The following is a 24984-nucleotide window of genomic DNA, read 5'->3' as shown; positions in this document are numbered from 1 at the left end:
GCTGTGGGGGGGGCTCACTGTGCTCCTCGAGCTCGGTACCAACGGAGCAGCCCGAGCTTGACAGAATACTGAATGAGGATCCGGTTTTTAAATTATAAGTGTAGAAGTATGGAAAGGAATGAGAAAATAGAGAGGAAAGAAAAGAATGCTATGACAGAAGTGCATGCCCATTAAACTTTTACCTTTTTTTTTTTAAAAAAGCTCATCTAATGTCAATCTAAAATTTCATGGGATTTCAAGAGGCTTGTGGGGGAAAACATTCTGGTAATTGTATATGCTAATGGCGCATCCACAGGACCTTGTCATAGTGATGGAAATTCTATTTCTTGCAAACACTATCGCAATCCTCCCTTTATATCTTGGTGAAGCTGATTGACAGAGTATAAAATTGCTTTTTAATCCAATTTAGGAAACAAAATGTGTCGTGGGTTTTAGCATTTAAAAATGCTTGAAGCATGGAAGCAGAAACTCAAAATACCCTGGCAGATTGTCTGTGATATTGTATACCAGTGGTCCATTTCAGAAATATTATTATTTCAATATAAGTTTCTTTGAATTGAGTCATATTTTGTTCCAAATCTTTTTTGGATTAGATTAAGGAGAATGTATTGTGGAAATATGACCCAGAAAAAATGAGCAGAAACCAGTTTTTAGCCACATTTCTCAGGAAGAGAGTTTCTAAGAGGTCTCCTTCTTTGACAAAAAGCACTGTAGCTGTTCCCACCAAGGCCACCCCTACTCATCCTGTCTCATCTCTCCTCAGCATTGGGTCCCACTGACCACTTTTTCTGTCTTGAGGCTGTCTTGGCTCCATACCACCGTCCCTCATGCCATGCCTATCTCCCTGAGCACTCTTCTCCCTCAGGTTGGTTCTCTGGGGAGCACCATTCACTGCCTTGTCCTCTCTTGCTTGAAGCCCTCCTAGGAGTCCCATGTGTTCCCGCTGCTGCAGCCTCTCCTCCCCCCACACACCCAAACCCGTGTCCCCAGCTGCCCTCGCAAGTTCCAGGCCTGCACACCTTCACTCCTCACTTCAGGCTAGCACTCCAGAGATGCTTTCCAGACGCTTCAACTGTTTTTGTTACCTTCCTTCGCACTGCTAAGCCTTTCTCGTCTGGTATCGTCATCTTGGCTAATGATCTCACATTATTCTAGTTTCCTAAGCTAGAAATGTCACAGTCACCTTTGCTTCCTTCTCTCACCCTCAGATTCAGGTTCGTCACTCCCCCACCTGGACCACAACAGGAACTTTCTAAGACTTTGATAACTTGAATCTCTGCCCTGTCTGTTGCTCCGACACATGACTTGCCCATTTCTCTGAAAACCACAGACTACTCCTACTCACTTCCCGGCTCCCTACTGAGCAGGTTTCTTACTGTCTTCTAGGAGCCAGAGGGCTCCATCAGTCCTCGCTTGGGTCCCTCCCCCAGGGTCCCTCATAGCTTTGTTTTTACATCAATTTCACATGTTCTAAGTTTCTTTTTTTTTTTTCCTTCAAATAAATTTTCCTGTGTCTCAAAGTTTGAAAACCACAGAATAACCCGGTAAGGTCACACTGTGGAGCATACCATGGAAGGCCTTCACAACCTGCTTTTCCTGCCTCACACCCTGAAAACCTGAGTTCTGGAGCGGCTTCTGTCACATACAACTTATGAAACCCTGAACAAGCTACTTAACTTCCCAAAGCATCCATTTTTCCACGTGTGAAGTAGGAATAGTAATGTTAGCTCCCAGAGTTGGTGTAAGGATCACAGTGCTTGACACATGTTGGTGCTCGTCAGCGTGGGCAGTTGCTGTCGTGTGAGTATTCAAGGACCTCAAGATCCTAAGCCCATCACGCCCTTTGATGCTTTGGTGCCACTGCCCAGCCTTGCTGTAGCTTCTGTCTCCCCTCCCCCCTACAGGGAAACTCTTGTCTATTTAATAAAAGTGACTCATAGTTTCCTTTTTTTGTGATGCTGTCCCAGAGACAGTGCTTCCCATTTGCTTCCTTTGTACTAAGCATTTACCTCTCATGAGGCAGTCATCACGTTGCATTTTATCCTTTCTTTGTCCGTACATGCACACGCCCACATGCACACGCACACGCCTACAGCGATTAGGGATCACCAGGGTGGGGACCTGAACTGATCACCTCCATGCCCTTGAGGTGTATTGTGGATGCTCCCGTATCTCGGCCCTGGGGGTAGACTCTGTGCCCACAGGTGTGTCATTAGAGAACACAGTGGACACTGCTGTATCCGTGCCCTTGGAGGACACTACTGCACTCCCATATCTTTCACTGGGATCTGCTGTGGACATGCCTATATTTTCTGAATGAAGCAGAGTAGCTGATGAATAGATAAGTGAGCCAGGCAACAGCAGTCAGAGAAGAGGGCCCCCAAGTGGCACCGGAGAGAACCAGCTGAACTTGGCAGTTCAGCTTTGCTTTGTGTTTGCTTCCATCTTGGTTAGGCGGTGGCCCCTGGCAGCCAGTTCTCTTCAGCTGATCTGCTACTACTGTAAAATTGCTGATGTATTTTACCTAGAAACTGACTCGGTTATCTGTGGGACACACATACACAAGAAATACAACTTACCTCCACAGCAATATAAACACTTCATTTTTGTTTTTTGTTGTTATTGTTAGCAAAAGCAGCTACTATTTAGTGAACGTTTATGTGCCAGGAACTGTGTGAATGCTTTACAAATATTATCCTATGTAATCTTCAAAATTAAAACCACAAGATGTGTATTTTTATTATTGTTTTAACAAATGAACAAGTCAAGGTTAAAAGAAATTAAATAATTTGTCTGAGGTCTCATAGTGGAATAGCAGAAATGGGTTCAAACAGTGTTCCAGAGGGGCAGAGGGCGGATGAGGTGGGCAGGGGCTGGGGGCCTATGTGCTTTGTCCCCATCTCAGCATGGCCTGAGTGGGCCCTGGTTCCTTGTGGCATTTCTGTCCTATTCCAGCATGTGTCTTACTGCGTCCAGGGAGCAGACAGCATTGAAACTAGAGTATGTAATATGTCTTCCAAGTAGCACTAGCTGCATTCTCTGAACTCTTTACTGATCTTTAAAAAAGACCCTCTCTGGGCTCACAGCCTCTTTCAGAGTCAGTTACACCAAAGCACTGTAGATCTACAAAAAATTGCTCTCTCTGGTTATCTTGTTTGTTTGCTTGGTTTGCTTTTTGTGTTTTTGATGCAAGTCTATAGTTTTGTGTTACATATATACACACACGTGCACATAATATATATAGAGAGAAATTAAAATGCTTATTACAGAAAACTTTGGAAGTACAAAAGAAATTAATCTGCCATAAAATAAACTATTTTGTCACTATTAACGTTCAATCTGTGACCTTCCAATGCTTTTAATGCTTACATATACATTTTTATTACCCACGTCATAATCTGTGTGATACACTTGGGTTTTTTTCTTCATACAGTAATATGAACATTTCCTCATGCTAATCAGTATTCTTCCACTACCTGATTTTTGGGAGCAATTTGATAGCCATCATCTAAATGTACTGTAACTTAATTAGTCTGTTCTTTCTCATTTTGTTTATTTCCATATTTTTGCTAATGATTTTCATAATGAGTTATGCTGTTGTTGGTACGGAAAATCCAAAAAGGGGTATGGATTTTTTGGTATTAGTATCTATGTGAAGGATAACTTGGATCATTTTACTCAAATTATTATAGAACTTTAAGACCTTAACAGAAGAGACCTGAGCAGTCAACCTGGGGTAGCCTCTGACAGAGCACATCTCCCCTGCAGCCTTCCCGACAGGTGAGCCAGCTCTGCTCACACACCTCCCCAAGTAGGCACCGCTCCACACCTCTAATGGTATATGTTCCTATTATACTCGGCGTAAGAACTAGATTCTGACACAAATAGATCTTGAAAAGTTGCTTCCGAAACCTGTAGAAGCCTGTGCTTCAAGATCAACATGATTTGAGAATCTAGGAAGGAAGTTAGAGGGAGAATGGCAGGCAAGATAGAGCAGAATGTGGTCTGAGCTATTAGAAGCCAAGTAACTGTTACAGACAAGCAGAGAGTGTTCTCTGATTTGCGAGCTATGGTTAATTCTAATTGATTTCTGCATACTTGTGGATAGGGATCTGCCCTCTTCCATTAATTTTTCTCTTGACAAGTAAGATGTGAAATGTTGCTCCATGCCTTTCTAATTTAAATGTTGCACATGTTGAGAACCGATCTTGCCAGCCATTTTAAGCCTTGGCCAAAACCATAACACATTGTTGTTATTAGCCTTCATTATTTGGTTAGAGCCAAAATTTTGTTTGGAGCTACGCTGGAGTATAAATCTCCTTTATAGACATAACCTATTTCTGCCATGAAGTAGATACGATGAAAAGGCAGCTGAGTTTCCTTGATGAGTTGCTCTGGGTAGCCTTGCGAGGCTGACGAAGCCTGGGATGCTCATTGCGAGAGAATTCTTGGAAGTGAGATTCGTGCTTTGAGGATCTTGTGATTGAGCTGAGGAGAAAAATGCGTGGATAACTAATCTAAGGCACTATGTGAAAAGTACACATACACGAAGGTTAGAGGGAGCTTAGAGAAGAAACGGAGCATTACCTCACAGCTCGCCTTTGGGGCTGTGGACGAAGTCCTTGAAGCCACATGCACCACATGCAGCCTGCAGGCTGAGTGAACCATCTGTCTCACACACACGTGCACTGCTGTTTTCCGAATATATGTAGGTGCCCTGGTGGCCAACAATGCTTTTAAATGAGTTCTTGTAATACTGCATTTATTATAGCTTTGTTGTGTAACTTTGATCAATAGACTCTACACTTACCATTTCTATCATGGGCATCTGTGAAATTTTTTCATGTTAAAAATTGTTTCAGTTAGCTGAAGATTGGAAACTTTCATTGTCTGTAGCAGTGCTGTTCATTAGGACTTTCTGTGATCATGGAAATTTCCCTGCATTGTCCAGTCTGGTAGTCATGAACTACATATAGCTCTTGGGGACTTGAAATATGACTAGTGGGACTGAGGACCTGAATTTTTAATTTTATTTGGTTTTAACTGATTTAAATTTAAAGAGCCGTGTGTGGTAGAGGCTACCATATTGCACAACACAGATCCATTATATCCCTTTGTAGGTAATTTTCTAAATAACCCCCTATCTTCCCCAAGTTTCCTCTGCCACGCCCCCTCCTAGTTTGTTTAGACTTCCACCCGCACATGTGGGTGGCACCCAGGCCCCAATTGTCCTACTTCTGAAGATTCCTTAGCCCAGGAGAAGAGTTCTCCACAAACGCTTAATGAAATGACTGAGAGCCTTTCCTAATCACAGAAATCGAAAGGAATGGTGACTTACCACTTTCTTTCAGCCACCACCTGACTCTCAGAAAGAGGTTTCTGCTTTCCCGGGATGCATGAGCTAGTGGTTTTCATACTTAGCTTGTTTCAAAGTTCATATTGCATGATCCTCCTTTAAAAGTTGACTATCTGGTAGGCTATAAATAATTAATAGAAACTCAGAAATCAGGATTGTATTCTAGGGTTCTCAATGGGAAATTTTCCCTTTCCTTTGTTTCCCTGATAATTATTAGCAGTAACCAAATGGTCTCCTTTCTCTAACTTACTGTGAAACAATTTGAGTTCATAGCACTTTACAAGTTATCGATCTTATGACCCTTGGAGCCGCCTGAGATTGTCATGAGTGGTAGCAACACATGGTTTAATGGCTTCTGTTAGGTGAAATCACAGTGGGATAGTCGTCAAATATCTCTGAACATAAAGTTCACCTTTTTATTTATATTATGGCTGATATTCATTAAAAATGTAGTGCTAGTTGGATTACTAAGTAATTCAAAATCGTTATTTTTCACAAGAGTTTTGTACTACACTGTTTTAAAACAAGATGAGGGAGGAAAGCAGTAACATGTAGAATTCAAAAAGGCATCTGAACTCACGTGAGGAGCGCTTGCGACAATAGTGAACACCTTTCGTGGACTGGCCTGGGAAGAGGCCTTTCTGTCAAGGGGGCCTTCAGTTGCACCTGCTCCGCAGTGGTGCTGGCAGCATCCTCACTCTCCCTGCCTCTGGCCGGGCTCTCTCACTTCCTGCTCTTCCTGCTTTGAGGCCCGAGGCTTGGAGCTTTCTTCATGTATCAGACCCAGAGTGAGGAACGTTTCATTTGCTGAACCAAGAGGCCAGAATGTGTCCACTCAGCTCCTGCTGAGCAGCACACCCTGACACCAAGCGTGCCAGCAGGAGAGGAGGCTTGAAGGCCACTGTACCCCGTGTGCCCAGAGGGTGTGCACCCCCAGCGAGGCCTTGACACAACCGATGGGTGTCTCGTAACCTTCATTCTGTGCATCAGGAGTCCTCTCCACCCTCTTTCATAAATTTCCACTGACAAGTTGATCCACAATTATTTCTGACAATAAAATATTGACCATCTCTTCTCTTAGTACCTCCTTTTGCTGTGTTTGTGCCATTTTAATAAAACACATCCCCCATGGTCTGCTACTCTCCATTTAAAAGGAGCTGACTGGGTTGTGGTGGTGGTGAGTGTGTGTGTGTGTGTGTGTGTGTGTGTGTGTGTGTGTGTGTGTGTGTGGTGGGGACGGATCCAGAGGGGAGATAATAAGGAGTGGCACCCAGGAAACAGCAGCCAGCAGAGACAAGTGAAGATTTGCAAATATAAAATACCATCCCAAATTTGCTTCCTTTTCCATTCTATAGTAAACACAAAGGAATGCAAGTGGAAGCTTGGTCTTCTCAGAGCCCCTGTGAAGCACATCCATTCTCAGGCCCAGGCTCCCACCTCCGTTGTGGAAGATAGGAATAAAGAGGCATAAGCTGAAACCCCTGCATTGTTTGGGAAAGGAGCCAAAGGAACATTGTGGTTTGGAGTCCTGTTGCTCCCCTCCCTGAGGTCTTCCTGTGCTCAGCCTGTGACCCCTCCTCCCTCCAGCCTCTGAGCAGCGATGGGTGACCTTTTTCACAGACTGGGTCCTTCTCTACTGATCAGTTTAAAAAAACTAATGGGCAGTGGTAGTCATTCTCAAGTCTCTTTTGTGTGGTGGCTTAGTCATATGACTTCTTAACCTTTGCATGTTTGTATATATTTCCATTCTAGTTACAAAGTTATACCAACTTATTGTGTCTTCTAAATTTTCCTTTTTGCCGTTTGAGTCTATATATATTTCTTTGATGAGCATATCTTAGCCCGAAAGCCTCTGATCTTTGCCGCAGGAAAGTACTACCAGGCTGAGTATCTGTCAGCAGACTTTGGATTGCTGGATGTTTCAGCAGTTGCCGTCAAATGTAGGAATGAGGTTGCAGGTTTGATGAAGTGCTTATGAGTGGCGGCTTTAGGGAAATCAACCTCTGTATTTTCAATATGGAATTCCACATTACTGTGTATTAACACACCTGTCTCCTGCCTTTTTTATTTCAGTACCTACTTGAAATGAAAAGCTTAATCCTTCCCCCAGAACATATCCTGAAGAGAGGGGACAGTGAAGCGATAGCGTACGCGTTCTTTCATCTGGCGCACTGGAAGAGGGTGGAAGGGGCCCTGAACCTTCTGCACTGTACGTGGGAAGGCAGTAAGTAATTTTCTTTCTCTGAAAAAAAATTTTTTTTGAAAGCATGAAAAGGTACTAACACTGTTTTTGCCCCGAGTGCTCACGATGAATAGCGAAGATTTGCATATCTGTGGTTCTTCTTTTCCGTGATATTCCACCACCAAGAGGTGGTTACTTACTTAGGCTCTCCAGTTGCCCAGTGGTGGTGGGTGTTCAGGCGGTGAGGCCATCTCTGCAGCTCACAAAAGCAAGTTTATACAGTGGGTGGGATGAGTCTGGACTGTTTTGGCAGAGGAGCACACTACACCTGGAAAACCCTCTCTAGAGACCTGGAGAGACACTCGGCCTCTCCGTGGAGGGTTAGGCCTGCTGCTGGGCTCTGATTACCACTTCTGGATGGCCTTTCTGAGAGGGCTGGCTAAAGAGCCACCACAGTCATCCTCCAGGGTAGCTAGGCTGGCCAAACACAAGTGACCGGCAGTTGTGACCAGCAGAACAAGAGCAGTGGCCATGGGACCTTAGAGTTTGGTGGCAGGGGTAGCATTTGTGTGTTTAATGGATAATGCCTGTTAGAGGGATGCAGGGAGAAATGGCTCTGAGGACATGCTAGACCCCATCATTCTGTGGAGGGAGAAGAGTCTCTAATGGTGGGTGAGACATTCCCCCTGCCCTGGAGAAGCATCTCATCCAGTCAGGAGGAGTAACCAGCAGGATGGAGCAGCTGCCCAGTGATTTTCTGAAGGGAGAGGCCTATGGGTTGGAGCAGACCTGGGTAACCTTATGGGTCATGTGAGATTTGAACCAAGTTCTGAAGAACTAGGGCAGTGTTATAGGCAAGGACACTGTACGAAGAAGTGCTTAGTGATAGGGCTGTTTGGGAGAATGTAAATTAAGAAAAAAAGCTCAACACTGGATTATCGGACAACATGTGTGTTGACACTTATCATTAATTTAAGCAAAACAAGTGCAACATGTAGCATGGGGGTTTTCCCCTCTCGTGGGGAAAGCAAATATTAGAGTCTTCTGATAATTTTTTCTTAGTTCACTCCTACTCTGCTCAGCCTCACAAACAAACGTCTTTTTAATCCCTTTGACTGTTTATCTTGTTCCTTCTATGTTCATTTTGCTAATCTCTGCTCTTCCCTTTTCCTGCCCTCCCCTAACCCAGCAGGAATCCAAACTAGTGCAGGAAGGGAGGCGGGGGCAGCCAAGTGGGATGGGGTAAAAGTAACTTGACAGAGATGGGACTCAAGTCGATTGAAAGTTTTTTGTTTGGTTGTCCTGGAAATATTTCTTTAGAGAATTGATAGTGGGTCTTGTTAAATAATTTACTGTTTATAACTTGAGGGACATTGACTTGATCGATGTTTCCACCTCGACTCTCTAAGTGTAATAACGGACTCCAGGTGTCCTGGTCCTGGTTTTGGATATGTTAAGACAGCACACTCTGCTCAGGGCGTGTGTAGACACATGTACAGTCCTCTCTGGCTTGGGCCAGAGGTGTTCTATCCAGACGAGACAAAAGGAATTTTTATTTAAATATGAGAAAAAGACAAAAAAAACCCAGCAAGACTGAATATGAGAGGGCACACCTAGTGTTAGCTGTGGTAAAATTAAATGGTCAAATTGGCTTAGCAAATAAAAACATATTTATAGATTGGTATTTTGGAGACATAATAATAGTAGTTTATTGACTGGCTCTAATTGACAAGAAAGTTACCAGTCCTCTAGAAAGGATCAAAAGAGGGGTGGGCCAGGAGGTGGTAGAGACGTGGTGTGAGGAATGGCGTAACCATAAAAAAAAATCCCACGAGGAATAACTGGAAATTCTGTTTGGAAATTAGTTATCCATTTAATCAGGTAACAGAGATGCTCTGGAACAGCTGGTAAGGACAATGAGATTGTGAGAAATGTGAAGTAACGTAGTGAGACCCCAGATCAAGCAGCGTAGTGCTGCTGGGGGAATGTAGTTACCGCCAGTCAGATGGGCGGAATGCTTTATTAGAATAAAGAAGAGGTGGGGTTTTAGACATAAAGCAGTGTGGCAAGGCAGTCAGGGGCCTATAGAAGAGGGAAATTCTCTATTTGATCCTTATAGATAATTAGGAACCAATCCAGGAAGTTACACTGCTGTTCAGTTTTCAGAAACAGAGCCACACCATTCAATTTCAGAGCCGTGCTTACCAGCCACCTTGCCGGATCCCAAGAACCTTGACGAGTGTTTGTATAACAGGGTAATTCTCAGAGGTCTTGCATTTCCTTCATTTCGTGTACTCCTGATAACGTTCTGAGTTAGGCAGGACAGAGGCAGCAATCTTAGTTGTTCAAAAGAGGAACGGATTCATTAGATGAGTAACTTGTTGCATGTCCTGCAGGCACTATTGGTAGAGCCAGGATGTAAACCTAAGTTTACTCTTTCTTCACTGTTCTTTTCTGTAAAACCAGAGATTTAGGCCTTTCCTGAATGGATTAAGGATAAGAGGATCAGGCATCTCTGAAACACTTGCTTAGAGCCCTCCGTTTACATCAGTACTGGCTGGGATATATCTATGCCCTTTCTAGTGTTTAGAGAGTTAACCATTTTATGTAAAATTATATTTTTGTTGTTAAATATTGACCTAAATATTTTAAACATAGAATGAGCCCAAATTTATTTGAAAAATGAATTCTATATATAAACAAAGGAGACTGGAAATAAATACATCTTTAAGTAGATTTTAAGTGATTTCTTTTTCTTTCATATTTGTATTTTTCAAATTTTCTACAACAAGCATATATATTTTCTACAAGCATAAATAGTATGTATGTATACGTGTGTATGCCTGTGTTTAGAAAAGTAATCTTTCATTACAAAGAGTTTTGGTCCTTTTTAAAAAACCAAAGCTGTAAATCTGTCATGCAAGTTAGAAGAAAGAACTATCACTCCAACTTCAGACAATTGCATGCAGTAGGTTGACATGACTTCTAGATCTGTGTCCATTCTAGGTTAAAAGGGCCTTAGAGCTCTGGATTTTAAATTGGAGGGCTAGGATTAGAATTCTGACTCAGGTGCCTGCAGTGGTATTTATTTACCCAGTTTTTGAAAACTGTGAAGCGATATTGAATGCCATCACCCCACCTCTGGTCGGTGGGCTCCAGGGCAGTTGTCCCAAGGGCAGCTACATGATCCCTGTCCCTGTCTGAGGTCAGCTGGCCTCCCCTAGACAGCCTGTGCCCGAATACAGGATGCTGCACTTCCTCCAGTGCACCACTGGGTGGCGCCTTTTGACATCTCCAGCCTCAAAGTCTTAGCTTTCTCCTTTAAATCATTTTTTAATTCATTCTGATATTTAGGCCATTTCCCAACTCCCTTCCAATTTCCCCTTTTCATTAGAAAGAGAATTCACGGAGGACGTTAACAGCCCCTAATTTCACCAGTTTCCATGTTAAAAGTGAGTATTCTTTTTTTAAAGTCAGTTTATCTTTTAGAAATTAAAAAAAAAAATCCTTACTTCTATCAAGTATTGGTTAGGGGTGGGGATGGAGGTATATCTTTCTTGATTTTTAATGAGTTTATTATGTTGGAGCATTAGTCATCCAGTTGAATTAAGTGAGTTTCCCACCAGTCAGGCTGAAATAACACATTTTTGATAAAACCCCAAAGTCCAGCTGATGCATGGCAGAGATTGTTTGGGTTTGAAACATATGGTGGTTTAAAAAAAAATGCTGAGTCCTCAACCACAAATACATCAGTATTTCAAAGGTTTGTAAAATGTTTGATTCATCACTGTCCCAGTCCCTGAAATTACACAATATGTTCCTCAAAGTCAAGATAATCAAGAAAGGGGATAAGTTTTAATTTACAAGATTTAAAAATATGTTTCTTAGTTTATTACACAGCTGCCACCTTATCTGAATTATACTTATTTTAAACACTGTAGGTTCTGGTTATCCTCACATACGTGCACACACATGACTGTAAGCATGAGTTGAATATAAAAACGTATATGAATGAGGGCTCTCGATTGAACTGTGTCTTATTTACAATGGTATTGTGCCTTATGGGGCCCTATTTTAAATGGCACATCTTCTGTTTTACCTGTGTTAAATACTGATGTGGCCATATCTTCTTCCTATGTTGATCTTTTCAAGGCTATGTTTTTGCTGTATTTATTTTTTCTAAAGCAGGGTAGTCTGCTGACCGCAACTGTGAACTTTAAGATTGAATTTTCAAGTCCTATATATCAGGAGACTGGATTGCCATGGGGTAAATCACTTAGCTTTTCTTTGTTTCCATTTTTTCCACTTGATCAAGGAAGATTATTTTCTTTTTGGAGATTTTTTTTTCTCAAAGAATTCACTAAATAATGTATAAGATTTGAAGGTGGTGGTTTTTAGGTGGATGAAGGCAGAGTATTCCCTTTGAGAGGAGAAAATGGTCCATTGTTGAAGCAGAGGATGAGACTCTGATTCTCCTTTATTCTCTTTGAACCTGATGGTGAATGCTGCTTGCTGTAAGATGTGGTTCTTAGGGCATTTCCTCTAACCGAACCTTTCTTCCAAAAGCCTGGCACCTTTGGGACTGCTAAAGAGAGATTCTCCTACCCCTCACCCCATGGATCTAGGGCTAAATTTTATAATTTGGGAGAAGGCAATGATCAGCTAACATCCCTGGCCAGAGCCAACTCCCACTAATCCCCAGTCCCCACGTCCTGCCCAATAGAACCAGCTTGCTCCTTTCTGTTACTCAGTTTTGAGTAACTGACCATAATTTGGATCCACTGGTGTTTTTAAAGGAAAATTCTGTCTCTTCCCAACTGTATATTAATTGATTCCTTCCTTTATTCAATGAACATTTATTGAGTCCCTCCTTTGTGCCAGCATTCTTTGGGGGAATAACAAGATGAGTAAGACTCAGACATGTTTTGAGAGAAATACCAATGTGTATGTGTGTGTGTGTGTGTACACAGATATCTGTATACTCACATATACAGACACAGATATGTACAGTATATAGTGTGGACACAAGCAGTGCTCTCTTGGAAGTGGGAACAGAGTGTTGGAGTGTTGAGGGTCACTGACAAGCTAGTGAATCTGCTCTGAAACTCTGGCATTCTTCAGCATCAGAATGGAACTTCATGTAGTCTAACCAAAGGAAGGTGGTTTTCCCAAGGCCATGTAACTGGAAATTGAAAGAATGTGCATAAGAACCCAGGCTTTTGACTTTTTGAGTTCTCTTTATTGTTGTGCCCAAAGCCTCACAGAAGACAAAGAGCCTTTATGGCTGGTGGCCTGCATTGCAGTCAAAAGCGGTAACAGTAAAATTTGTATTTTAATGATAATTTTCTGTTTTATCATTTGCACTTCGAATTATTTGCAGACAAGCAGCATCTTTAGTTATGAGCTAAGGCATGACTTGATGGAGAAAGGAGGAAGTTTGGGTTAGTGGGAAGCAAAAGTAAAGAGAAAACTAACTTCCACTGAGCAGTCAGACACTGTGTTTAGACATGGTGACCTCTGCTGTCACCCTCAGTCCCTTTAACAGCCTCTTGAGGTCCTTGGTATTCTCATTTTTATGGACAAAGAGACTGGACACAGATTAATGACCCACCCAAAGTCATACAGTTGTTAGCTAGGTCAGGTTTGACCCTTCCTCAGCTGTCACCTCCGCCACTCCCCCATTAGGTACGTGCTATTGTGGGGGCAACTTTCACTCTTGCTTTCACGATTACTGGATCAGCTGTTTCCCGCCCCAGACTGTCTACTCCATCAGTGCAGCGACACCTTTCTATCCCTGCTGCATGAGGGATTCAAACTCAGTTCTTGTTGTCACAAGCAATCTATATATAGTTCTCAGAGATCTTCTTTGAAAAGACAACAAGACAAACAAAATAACAAACATTACCTTCTATCCTTGTCTGTACTGTGGATAGGATGAGAGGTCACTAGGAATCATTGGGAAAATCAGGAATTGAATTGTTCACGTATCCATCCTTCGGTTCTGTTAACTTTTTCTCCAGTAATGGTAGAGTCTCTGATGGGCACAGCGCTGATGGGGTTGGGGCTTAGAGGACGTCACAAAAGGAACATACAAAAATGCCATCCGTGTAGAAACAGACTCACAGACATAGAAAACAGCTTAGAGTTACTAAAGGGGCAAGGGGGAGGAGGGATAAATTAGGAGTTTGGATTAACATATACACTACTATATATAGAACATATGAACAACAAGGACCTACTGTACAACACAGGGAACTATATTCAACATCTTGTAATAAACTATAATGGGAAAGAGTCTAAAAAAGAGTAGATAGATTTGTGACTGCATCCCTTTGCTGTACACCTGAAACTAACATAACACTGTAAATAAACTACACTTCAATTTTTAAAACTGCCATTTGTGTTCTGTGTATTAACTGAGTGGCCCAGCTTTTTTTGTTTTGTTTTGTTTTTAGCAAAACAAAAAATATATATGTGTACAATTTGAATTCCTCTGAAATGTATGTTTTTTCGGACGAAGATTTTTAGGCGGTTTCTAGTCACTCGTGAAGTAGATCAATTTCATAAAATAAATCAAGTGACATTTTTTCCATTCTTTCTTGGCCTGCTAAATCAGTGTGTTATTATTTGCACTTGTGAAAGTTCTGAACGTTCGTCTAAAGCCATGAGGTCCTTGGGGAGCAGTTGCATGTCTTTGCAGTGGAAGAGGCAGGAGGTGGGAGGCTAGGCTGGTGAGGCCAGGGCAGTGCCACTTCCCACTCTCCCCAGACCTCCACCCTTATTCACACGCTGCTGGACCCCGCACAGCAGGGCGGGTAAAGGATAGAATTGCAAACAGAAATTGTGTTTGCTTTTGTTTAGTGAAGCCAAAAGCCTTAATATTATTTTATGAACTCGATGTAAATGACAACTGACATGAGAAAGAGAGACATTTTAAGAGCACATAAGCGTATTTACAATCACGGGGGCTGGGGGAGAGGACAGTGCAGGAAGTGTGTATGTGTTTGTATGTGTATTGTTTCTGAAATTGTGTGTAATCAGTGTCTTCACCTTCTCCTAAAAGACCACATTAGAAAAGGAAAAGATGAACTTGATGCGCAAAATTCTGTATGCATGCCAATTACTGGAGTGAAAAACATTTGGCATCTGACTGAAAAGACACTAACCAACCATTTGATTTCTATGGTTGAACACTCTCAAGAATTTGCACTCCTATATTTCATTTAAAAAATTGCTCCCTGAAGTGCAAACTGACTTCAATTTTGAATAAAATTTTGCATTCAGATTTGTAGCTCCTTTGAAAACTGAGGGTTTATTTCTATCGTACGAACCTGAACAGATTCTTAACTACAGCAGCCCTGTTGCACATGGAGAATCTGGATTTTAAAAAAAACAAAACAAAAAAACTTCCACATAGGTTTTTCTACATTTTTGGGATGCTTTCATAGCAGCCATCATTTATGGGAAATGGTATTAAAATCCTGCCATATTGCAGTTTAAATTTAAATGCACTGCTTCCCAGAAAAGAGTTTAGTATATCCTATAGAAGCACTAAGTGGGGTTTTGTTTTTGTTTTTTGTTTTTTGTTTTTGTAATTTTTTTCCCTTCTCCTCCAATCCTAGTTCTGCTGGGAGAGATACTGGTTCTTTTGAGTGATCTTTGTGTGTTAACAACCTGAGCAGAGATCTCCTCTCTTGCTCGTTGTAATGGGCAAAAGTCATCTTGGTTTGCATGAACGGAGAGGTCTGATTAAACTAGGGTGAGCCTTTCATTTTGAGAAGAGTTAAAGTCTGGAGTGTTTTTAATGTTTTAATCTCTGTTTAAGAGGTTTCTGTTATGAGAGGAAAATTGATAACATTTTTACCTCAGCCAACTGCCAGCAGACTGGCTCTGCTCTAATCCCACGTTTATAGTGATTTATATTCTCCGTGGCAATGTGCTGTAACCTCAGAGTGATACCACTGTGGTGTAGATTGACTGCATTCCAAATGCTGGAATCACATACATAATGTTTTTACTTTTAAATAATATTCAGACACCAGAATAAATACCATATGTGCACTGATGCTGGTTACAATGGAACCTTGTCATTTCTCGTGAGGGAGAACATTCTTTGTTTTTGATTCCTGTTTGAAATAAGTATGCAAAAGATAAATATGTACACTGACAGCGTTTTGAGAAGGCTTAGGTAATTACACAGCTGAGGATGTAGCTACGAGCCCTTGAAACATCGCATTTAGGACCAAAAAGATTGCTGGGCTGCCGCCACCGCTCTTTAACATACGTGAAGGCAAGGATCGTAATCCGACATTCCCAGTGTAGGGTGTAGTTTTTATATTTTATATCTACAGCATGCTGTAGTTACTGGACATCTGTTGAAGAAAAATTACCTCCTTGAGTACTGTTCATAGGAACAGTGAGACTAACATGCTGATGACATTGTAACAGGGAGAGTAACACACGTGCTAATGGGAAGGGATGGATTGATTGGAAAGCCATAATTCAGTGTGAGACCTAATGTTATCTGATGCCACAAAAGCAGAATTTAGGTGGCCTGACATCATCAAAGTACAGATAATCAATCTCTCCAGATCCACTTTTTTCCCCACATGATATTGAAGATTTAAAAGTTTCATAAAGTTTAGAACTACCTCCCAAGTCATGCATTTTTAGATTTTTGTTTTTATCCCTCTTGGTTGGAATTCTCATCCACCTGGACATATTTTTTAAATAGACGTGGTAGAATGCCTTTCATATTTGTGCATCTGTAACACGCTCCAGCAAGTCAGCCCACATTTGCTTCTTGGGGAAGCATTTCAATCCAGGCTTGCGTTATTACCATCAGTTGAGCTATATTGAATTAGTGCTTATGACATTTTAGTAATATTTTGTAGATGAGGAAACCCTGGGCATTGAAATTGATGGCTTTCCCGACTCCTCTGCACCCCCGTCCCCACCCAGTTTTGTGAGGTTTGTCCAGAATATATAGCGTGAGGTTCATGTGTGAGTCATACATCATAATACATCTCTGACAGTTTATCTGGCCCATGACTCAGAGTTTGGGTAAGTCTTGCATCCTTTCTGGGAGTTGTTTGTAGAAGTGTTCACCATTATAAAAATGCTCCAAAGTCCCTTTTTGAAGTTGAGAAGTTATGAGACCGATACTGACTCTCTAACATGTTGTTCCTCCTTTTCAGCTTTTCGGATGATCCCTTATCCCTTGGAAAAGGGGCATCTATTTTACCCTTACCCAGTCTGCACGGAAACAGCAGACCGTGAGCTGCTTCCATGTAAGTCTGCCCTCCATGTTTCTCTCTTGGGCCAATGAGGGCGGTGCGCCTGAAGGGGGATGGGAAGAGGTGGGAGTGATCAGAGTTTACAATATTCCTTGTCTCTTAGTACTCTTCTCCCAAACCCTGTCCTCATTTGATAGCATATGCATTAAAGTGAGTTATGTCTGTAGGTTTGGTTCCTTCCTCCTCCATGTCTCTCGAGATTTATCAAAGGGAAAGACTGAAATTCAGGTGAAGAGGCATCATGAGCTGGTTGGTCTGGGCAGAGAGACTCCTAGTTTGGGGCAGATGCTCCCAGCTGGGCTGATTGACCGTGCAGGGTCCGCCTGGGCTCTGCCCTGGTCAGATGCAGTCTGCACAGGCTAGAGTCTGAAGGGAAGGCACTGACTTCAGAGGGAGTGCAGATGAGTCACGGACGGGACACTAGCATCGTTGCAGGGGCGGAGTTATGGGGCAGGGTGGGTGTGCTCTCTGTGGTGACAATGCTCTTGGCCGCCGGGATTTCCCGTGAGCCTCTCCCAGAGGGCACGCAGTGAGCTGGGGTACAGTGCTATCAGCACTGTATACAGCACACAGAGGGCAAAGCCTGCCCTCAAGGGCCTTACAGGCGAGCAGCCTGAGGGCCCATACCACGTGCAGAAAGTGTGATTTGGTTTACTTTAATACAACATTGTTGTAACAATTCCAGCTGAATCGTTATTATCAAATCATCCTGTGTACAAGGATCACTTCCAGGCTCTTCATGTGGCCCTGACTTAGGACATATTTTTCTCCCTCAGATAATAAGCTGCAAGTTCTGGCTATTTTCCCTTCCCCGTCCTCTCTCCTGCCACCCCCACCTTGCACCAGCCTCAGCTACGTCATGTCTCATAGCTGTAACATATTTAAATACTTTGCCAGGAGGGCTCGTGTGACTTTGGTGCTGGGTGCCGGTAAATTGTCCAGCACCCACATTTTTGAGCCAGTCATAAATCTCCAACGTGGTGGGGTCCGGGTGCAGAACGAACTTGTCCCAGGTGGCTGTCGCAGGAGATAGCTCTCTCGTTTCTTTGGGCCAGACCCACGGCGGGGCGTGTTACCTCGGGAACTGGGAGACCTCGGTGACGTGTTGTTCCTCAGCATCTGAGTTTATCGCGAAGAGTCTAGTGCCTCATTCTGCGGTGAATTTGATTTTGGAAATCCCGGGGGCGGGCCCGTACTTTACCTTTTGACTCCGCCTACAGGGAGAGCCTTGTTAAAGGTTCTGATTTGTGGAGAAAGGCAGTTTTCTGAAAAGTACACTCTTTTAAAAACGTTTTAATTGAGTCCAATCAGGTTTCCACAGGGATGGAGTCACTATTAGAACAAGATTTTAGCTCTTAAAAGAAACCACATAGGAGTCATCTTTACAGGCCTGGGATTGTGGCTCACCTTCATTTAACTGCATGCAGTAGTTCAAGTCTGATCCCCCTCAAAATCGCTGGGTGTTGAGGGTGAGGGTGGGAAGAGGTGGGTGGTTTTCCATGTTCCCTGCACTCTGCACATGAGTGGTCTAGTGTCCATGCTGGGCCCTGAGCACGTGTCCTCCCGTGTTGAATCCTAGCAGGTTGACGTCCCTGGATTCAGGTGCCCATACTCGTCTGTGCTTTGTCCCTCCCTGGCCCCCTACACCCTCCATTTCAGCAGAGTGCATGACTGCCTATGGCTCCAAGTAACAAGAGCTGAAAGGGTGAGGAAAGGCCTGGGGACCTTGGATTCCCTGAGGAAGATTCCCTTGGGTCCTTCTGGTCTGAGCAGCAGTGTTGCCCACGCACAGCCACAGGCTCCCCTGCTCCAGACCCAGCTCTCGGTGCTTTTCTCTCTGTGCAGGCCAGTCCCTGCCTCCCCAGGTCAGCACCACCACCAGCCCAGGTCTCAGGCCGCCCCACAGCGAGCAGGAAGCACAGAAGCTCGTACTCCGGCTTTTGTTTTCCCCAAACCCAATGCTTGAAATTTATAAGTTGTGAAAGGCACTCTAAGGAGCTCCCACAACAGATAGATGGAAGTGTATTTATCATCACGTGTCTCTCACAGTTGAGCCAGGTGACCCTCACAGCCTTGGTCCCCAGCGCTTGCAGATTGAACGGACCGGGTTATGAGGTCCTTGCTGAATGTCTCTCTCATCACGGTGGCACCTCCACTGACATAGTAGGCTGCACCAGGAAAAAAGTACAATATAAACTAATATCACCCTAGCACAATGATTTAAAGATTACAGGAAGGTGAAAATCTAGAGAGGGGATATTTTTATTTCAGTATCCTTGACGTTGGATTTTCTGAGTCTTATACTGGGAACATGTTTTTTAATTTGAATAAAGTTCTGTTTTGTTTGTGTTTGCTTTCGAGAAAGGAATACTATATATTAGGCATAAGTAGTGTTACTGTCCCTGTCCGTGAATGTGTGACACCCCCGAATTAGCCCTGTCGTGCCCCTAGGTGGAGTGCTGCAGTCCGGACAGGCCACCCAAATCCGGCTCAGGTGTTGGCTCTTGCTGGTTCAAGTGCCCCACCTTTTTCATTTCCAGTAAGCTTCAGCCAAAGCTCTGAGGAGTCAGTCCCCCCAAAGAAATGCATTTTACTCTGGCCCTAACACTTCCTGTTTGCTCATCTCCACAGCTTTCCATGAAGTCTCAGTTTACCCAAAAAAGGAGCTTCCCTTCTTTATTCTCTTCACTGCTGGACTGTGCTCCTTCACAGCCATGCTGGCCCTCCTGACACATCAGTTCCCAGAACTTATGGGGGTCTTCGCAAAAGCTGTGAGTATTTGCCAAGAGGGAGGCCTCACGGAAGGGGCAGGGAAAGGCCAGGGAGGCAGCGTGAGAGAAACGGAGGAGTGTCGTGGAGACATGGATGTGCTTGTGTTGATCTTTTGCTCACTGTTTAATTTTCATTATTATCAGTGGAATCACGGGTTGAGGGTCAAAACGAGAAAGTGTAGGTGGTTTGTTAATGCATGCCTTGCCTCCTTTCACACTCAGAAACTTCTCAGCAGTTCCCCCAAAATGCATGTGGTCTAAAAGGATTAAATAAATAATGAGGGGGATCCTAGCAAATGAAAAATATGTGGGAGATTCCTCAGTTTTGTGTAAATTGGATGACATTGTTTCTAATCTGTAGATATTGTAGGTCTTTCCTTCAAGGGGGATGGAATTTACATTTTCAAAGATTATTTAAATTTTAAAAGTTTCAATGTCTACAAATCAAGTGGCTTGTTTGAGGAATGAACTGAGAGAGTGTAAAGGAGATAGTATTAAGGACGATACAGGCATGATATTTAGAAATATGGAAATCCATCAAGAGTGTTTAAAGAGGGCTATGGAGAGGAGCTTTATTAAGAAAAGCCAACTGCATTGACAGCCCAGAACCATTGTTTCCTTGTTGAAAATTGACCATGTCAACCTGTACATGCAATGGGAGTAAGTTTACTGATTTTGCAACAGCTGAATTTCAAACAGATGGAATAAGGAAAAGAGTATCAGTTGATTCCCTGGAACTCCATTCTGAAATCAAGGCGAGGAGTCAGAAAGGATGATTTCTAACTTGGCTGGGTTGATTTAATCCCTTTCCAGATGATTGACATTTTCTGCTCGGCAGAGTTCAGGGACTGGAATTGCAAGAGTATTTTCATGCGTGTTGAAGATGAACTGGAAATCCCACCGGCACCTCAATCTCAACATTTCCAAAACTGAACTCATCACCCTTCTTCCCCCACCACCAAAACTGCTCCTCCTCCTGTATTCCTGACCTCCACCAGTGGCACTGACATCCACCCAGTTACTCAAGCCAGAAACTCGGCAGCCTTCCCAGACTCTTCCCTCTCTCACTCCTTACATCCGTCTGTTTCGGCTTCCACAGTCCGTTGGATCTAACGTTCTGAGCCACTGGGCTTTCAGCAAATGCAATTCACCCCTTCTTCCCTTCCTTCTCACCCCACAGCTCTCTCTTAGTTTAGATCTTTGGGGTTTCTTGCTTGGACACCTGCAGGAGTCTTAACCAGTCTCCTTGCTTCCAGTCTTATCCTCTACCAGTACTTCTTTCATTCTGATGTAAGAATGATCTTTCTAAATTGCATGTCTGAGCATGTCACTTCCCCGCTTGAATTTCTCCAGTGGTTTCCCACCAACTTCAGGATAAAGTCTTAGATCTTCAGCATGGCATACAAGGCCCTTTATGGTCTGGCCCTTGCTTGCCTCTTCAGCCTCATCTCTCTCCCGGCTCTGTTCTTGGGCCACACTGAATTACTCGCTGTTCCCAGATGCACCAGGTTCTTATACACCTCAGTGCCTTTGCGTGTGCTGTTTGCTCTGCATGGGATGCCCTTCCCCATTACCACCAGCACTTGTCCAGTCTACTAACACCTCTTCATTCTTCTATACTCATCTTTCTTTCTAGGTTTCTCCTAAGCTGAGTTAGGTGTCTCTCCCCTCTGATCCACAGTATTCTATGAATACCTATATCATCACATTTATTGTACTGTTTTATAATTGTTAAAAACTTGCCTGACACCCTGTTAGAATGTGAGCTCCTCGCGAGCAGGACTGTGTCTTCCTCATCTCTGTATCCCCAAGGCTTTGCACAGTGCCTTGCATATAGTAGGTTTTCAATAAATGATTATTAAATAAATAAATGGTAGTGGTTTCTGCAGAGAGAATCAATGTAAAAATCAGATGCAGCTTAGCATTTCTTCTCTTTTATATACAATCATAGATGCAGAGTTGAAAGGGACCTTAAATCACCTTCGACAGTCATTTGATGGAGGTCACCTGGACTCATCTTGAACGCCTTTAGTGACGGGGCTCTCGCCTGTTCGACGTGGAAGCCCACTTCATCACTTAGAACTCTGCTTTATACTGATGAGATCTGCCTTCCTTTCATTTCCACTTGCATACCTAGTCTATTCTTCGAAACTATAGTAAACAACTCTACTTCCTCCTGCAAATTCTTGAGAAAGCTAATACATTCGTGGCCACCTCTAACCGCTAACCTCTAACTTACTACCTCCTCTTCTCTCCAGGCAGAATATCTTAAGTTTCCTTAAGTCTTCTGCACATGATATGATTTCTGAACCCAGCATTGTGCAAGCTGCCTCTTTGGATGGTCCCTAGTTTATGGGCCTGTGGTGTTCATTGTACACATCTATTCCCACGCCTATCTCTGAGTAAAAGTAGTTGCCAAAAGTCTGAGTAGATTAGAGTGTAACTTTGTAAAATTTAAAATAAGAATATGTTTACAACATTAGACAATTACATTTCCTCCTTTTATATTCCTCTCATAAACATTTTTTAAAGCATATTTGTAAAGTATGTCATTGGCCCAGTATTCTTCACTAAACAGGGAGTTTGGAATCAGGACAGTGATTCTCAGCCTCTGGCGTGCACCAAATTCAGTTGGCTCCACCACCAGAACTTCAGACCCTTGAGTATTAGCACCCAGGAATTTGTGTTTTTAATAAGGACCCCCTCTCCCCCCACCACACACAGATTCTAAGGATGGGACTTGAGGACCACATTTCCTTCAGAGAACACTGGTCTCAAGAAGCCATCTGCAGGTGCATGGTGCAATGTCAGAGCTGTTGAGGTGACAGCTTTCTGGGAACCAATGATTTCACCCTGGCTGCACCTCGAAATCATCTAGGGAGCTTAAAAGTTACTGATGCCTCCACCTCCCAACCCAGGGGACTCTGACTTAATTGGTCTGGGGTATAGTCTGGGCATCTGAGTTTTGAGATGCTCCCCAGGTGATTCAGGTGTACAGCCAGGACTGAGAGCCACCATAATGAATGAAGTGACTGATGGCCTGAAACTGTGTTAACCAGGGAGGGGACTGGGAGGAGGGGTAGATAGTACACAGAACACGATTGCATGTTCTCTAGGTGAGGCTACATGGCCTCCAGAATAGCATAGAGATGTGTTCATTACGGATGTTAGACCCAGGGCCACTCTCCTCATTTAATGTTCCCAAAGCGTTGGTTTTGAGTCAAGGACCAAATGATTAAATAAAATACAAATTTGTCTTTATGGTCCTCGTATTTTATACTCTACCAAGGTGTGGTAGTTTGATCAGCTGCTCATAATTTTCAAATGTAGTTTAGATAAATTTGCTTTTAAACCTCTGTCTGGAGGGTCACATTCATCTCGCCCTTCATTAAGGTTTAGCAGTTTCCACAGTGTCTGGAGAAATTTTGTGGGGAAGGAAGATGGATGGCCTGAAGGAGACAAGTCCCATCTCCCTCCTCCTCCCCCCACTGCCCCCAGAGTCTTCTCCACATTTTGCCTCTTGTCACTTCATCAGGCCCCTGGTGAAGACCCCCGACAGGTTATCACGGCCGCCCTATAGGCTGTCTGCAACCATTTGCAGCTTGTGAAAATGATTTTCTCAGCCCTCGCCCCAGATAATGTCCCTGGGATAATGACTCTTAGTAGATGGAGAGAGATTGCTCTGCCACCCCCCAGGCTGCAGGCAGCTTGGGAACTCTCCAGTGTGTTTACAAGTTGATAGGCAGCCAGTAAGGAAGCCCACAGCCAAGTGTGAGCCACTGGAAAATAGTAAAATGAGAGGCTTCAACTGGCTGTCCCCGCCTAATCTAATCTACCTCAATGACTTAGGACTAGCTCTTCCTAGAATGTTTGGTTACCAAGATAAGGTTGCTCATATAAATAAGTGATCGTTCCAAACCCAGCCCTTCACAGAATGTGGGAAGGTCAGCATTCTGACCCCTTCTGTTTGAAGGGCCCTGTCTTGACTCCTCTGGTCTCTCTCCTTCCCTGAGACCCAGCCCCCTGACTTCTGACTCTCGTCTTCACTTATAGGCCCTGACCTCTTTGAAGTCTGATATTGATTACAGTGAAATGTCAATTGTCTGATTGCAGTGGGGCACCTGGAACTTATTCAGATAAGCAGAGGCGTTTCAAATGTTAACGAAGCATGTTGGGAGCCATGACCTTCTTCTAAATAATGGTGTTTTGGGAAAAGGAGGATCAGGCGATTGAAGTGTCACTCTCTCTTTTTTATTAGTTCAGTTGCTTTTTCTCACCACAAGACACTGATTGAATTATGGTGCGTTTTGGACTGTGTATCTCTGCCCTCGGGACAGGAGTTTTGGACATTGAGATAGATGAGCTGTTCCAGGGTTGCCTGGTGTTGCTCATTCAGACTTAACTTTTCAGGCAATAAAATTTCCCAGGTCCGCAAAGTGAAATTGCTGTTTCTCTCTGTGCGTTGGTTGAGTCTCTGGCCGAAAAGTGTTGATGGATTTTCAAATATGCAAAGAAATATAAATAAGCATCCTAAGTAAGCAAAGCATGTTCCACCAAGCTTTTTTTTTTTAATACCTGCTGATGAAAACTACTGACCTTTGGTTACTAAATGAAAGTGGCTTAGCGGTTTCAGGCCCCTCACAGCATTCCTGCTTCTTGTGTGTGAGGGCTGGAGAGGAGGACGCAGGGAAGGGTGCTAAGGAGGAGGGCAGCCTAGTGACAAAGCGTGCATGTCTCAGCTGGGGGGCTGCGAGAGAATTAGTATCTCTAGGAAAAGTTTCGAGGGATTCTTTTCTCAGTTCTCCCAAGGATAGAACATTCTAGATGTGAGGGAGAGCAGTGAACGATCACAGACATTGAAGATATTGGGACTTAAGTCTCTCGTGGAACCTGGTTGAGAAGTGCAGGTGTGGTCCAGGGAGGCAGGGCCCACTGCATCTTGCTGTGTAGTGTGGAAAGAGGAGTGATTACAGACTTCAAATTGGGTAAGGCTCGCCGCTTAATTTCCAGAGGCCTCACTTTTACACTTTTTATCCACGTCATGTCAGTGCCCAAAACAAAGCAAACAACAAAAAAAAAAAAACAGGGCTTTATTTTGGACCAATTTTGTAACAACATCTCCATTCATTCTGCTACCCAAACTGAGGCTCCTTGTGTCCCATGTTTAGTGCATGAAGTCACCTGGAACACAGATATGGAGTGATGCCTTTCATCTGACTGCACTGGCTCATGCTGATGTATCAGTAGTTCCCTCCCACCTCATTCACAACTTTCATGATCATAAATCTGTTTCCAGTCAGGTTTTTAGGATATGATAACTTCACCAGCAATGTCATCCACTGGGCCCCCTCTTCCAACCCCTGTCTGGATCCTGGTTAA

At 43.4% G+C, this 24984-nt stretch overlaps 1 protein-coding gene across 10 annotated transcripts in view; it reads left to right on the top strand.

Annotated features, from left to right (window-relative positions):
* ST7 (suppression of tumorigenicity 7) overlaps positions 1-24984 on the top strand; it is a 294367-nt gene that overhangs the window by 196382 nt on the left and 73001 nt on the right. For 8 of the 10 annotated variants that reach the window (XM_045511128.2, XM_045511122.2, XM_045511121.2 and 5 more), the window contains 3 exons: positions 7430-7580; positions 16736-16828; positions 19466-19605. In XM_045511128.2, the coding sequence (XP_045367084.1) occupies positions 7430-7580; positions 16736-16828; positions 19466-19605 (384 nt within the window). Of the gene's footprint in view, positions 1-7429; positions 7581-16735; positions 16829-19465; positions 19606-20418; positions 21477-24984 lie in introns of those variants that run through there. The other 2 variants (XM_010947625.3, XM_045511125.2) reach the window with 1 other exon arrangement.

This window comes from Camelus bactrianus, chromosome 7, assembly GCF_048773025.1.
Source record: "Camelus bactrianus isolate YW-2024 breed Bactrian camel chromosome 7, ASM4877302v1, whole genome shotgun sequence".
NCBI lineage: Eukaryota > Metazoa > Chordata > Mammalia > Artiodactyla > Camelidae > Camelus > Camelus bactrianus.
Note: the sequence above shows the minus strand (reverse complement) of the source record. Positions and strands in the feature narration are given on the sequence as shown.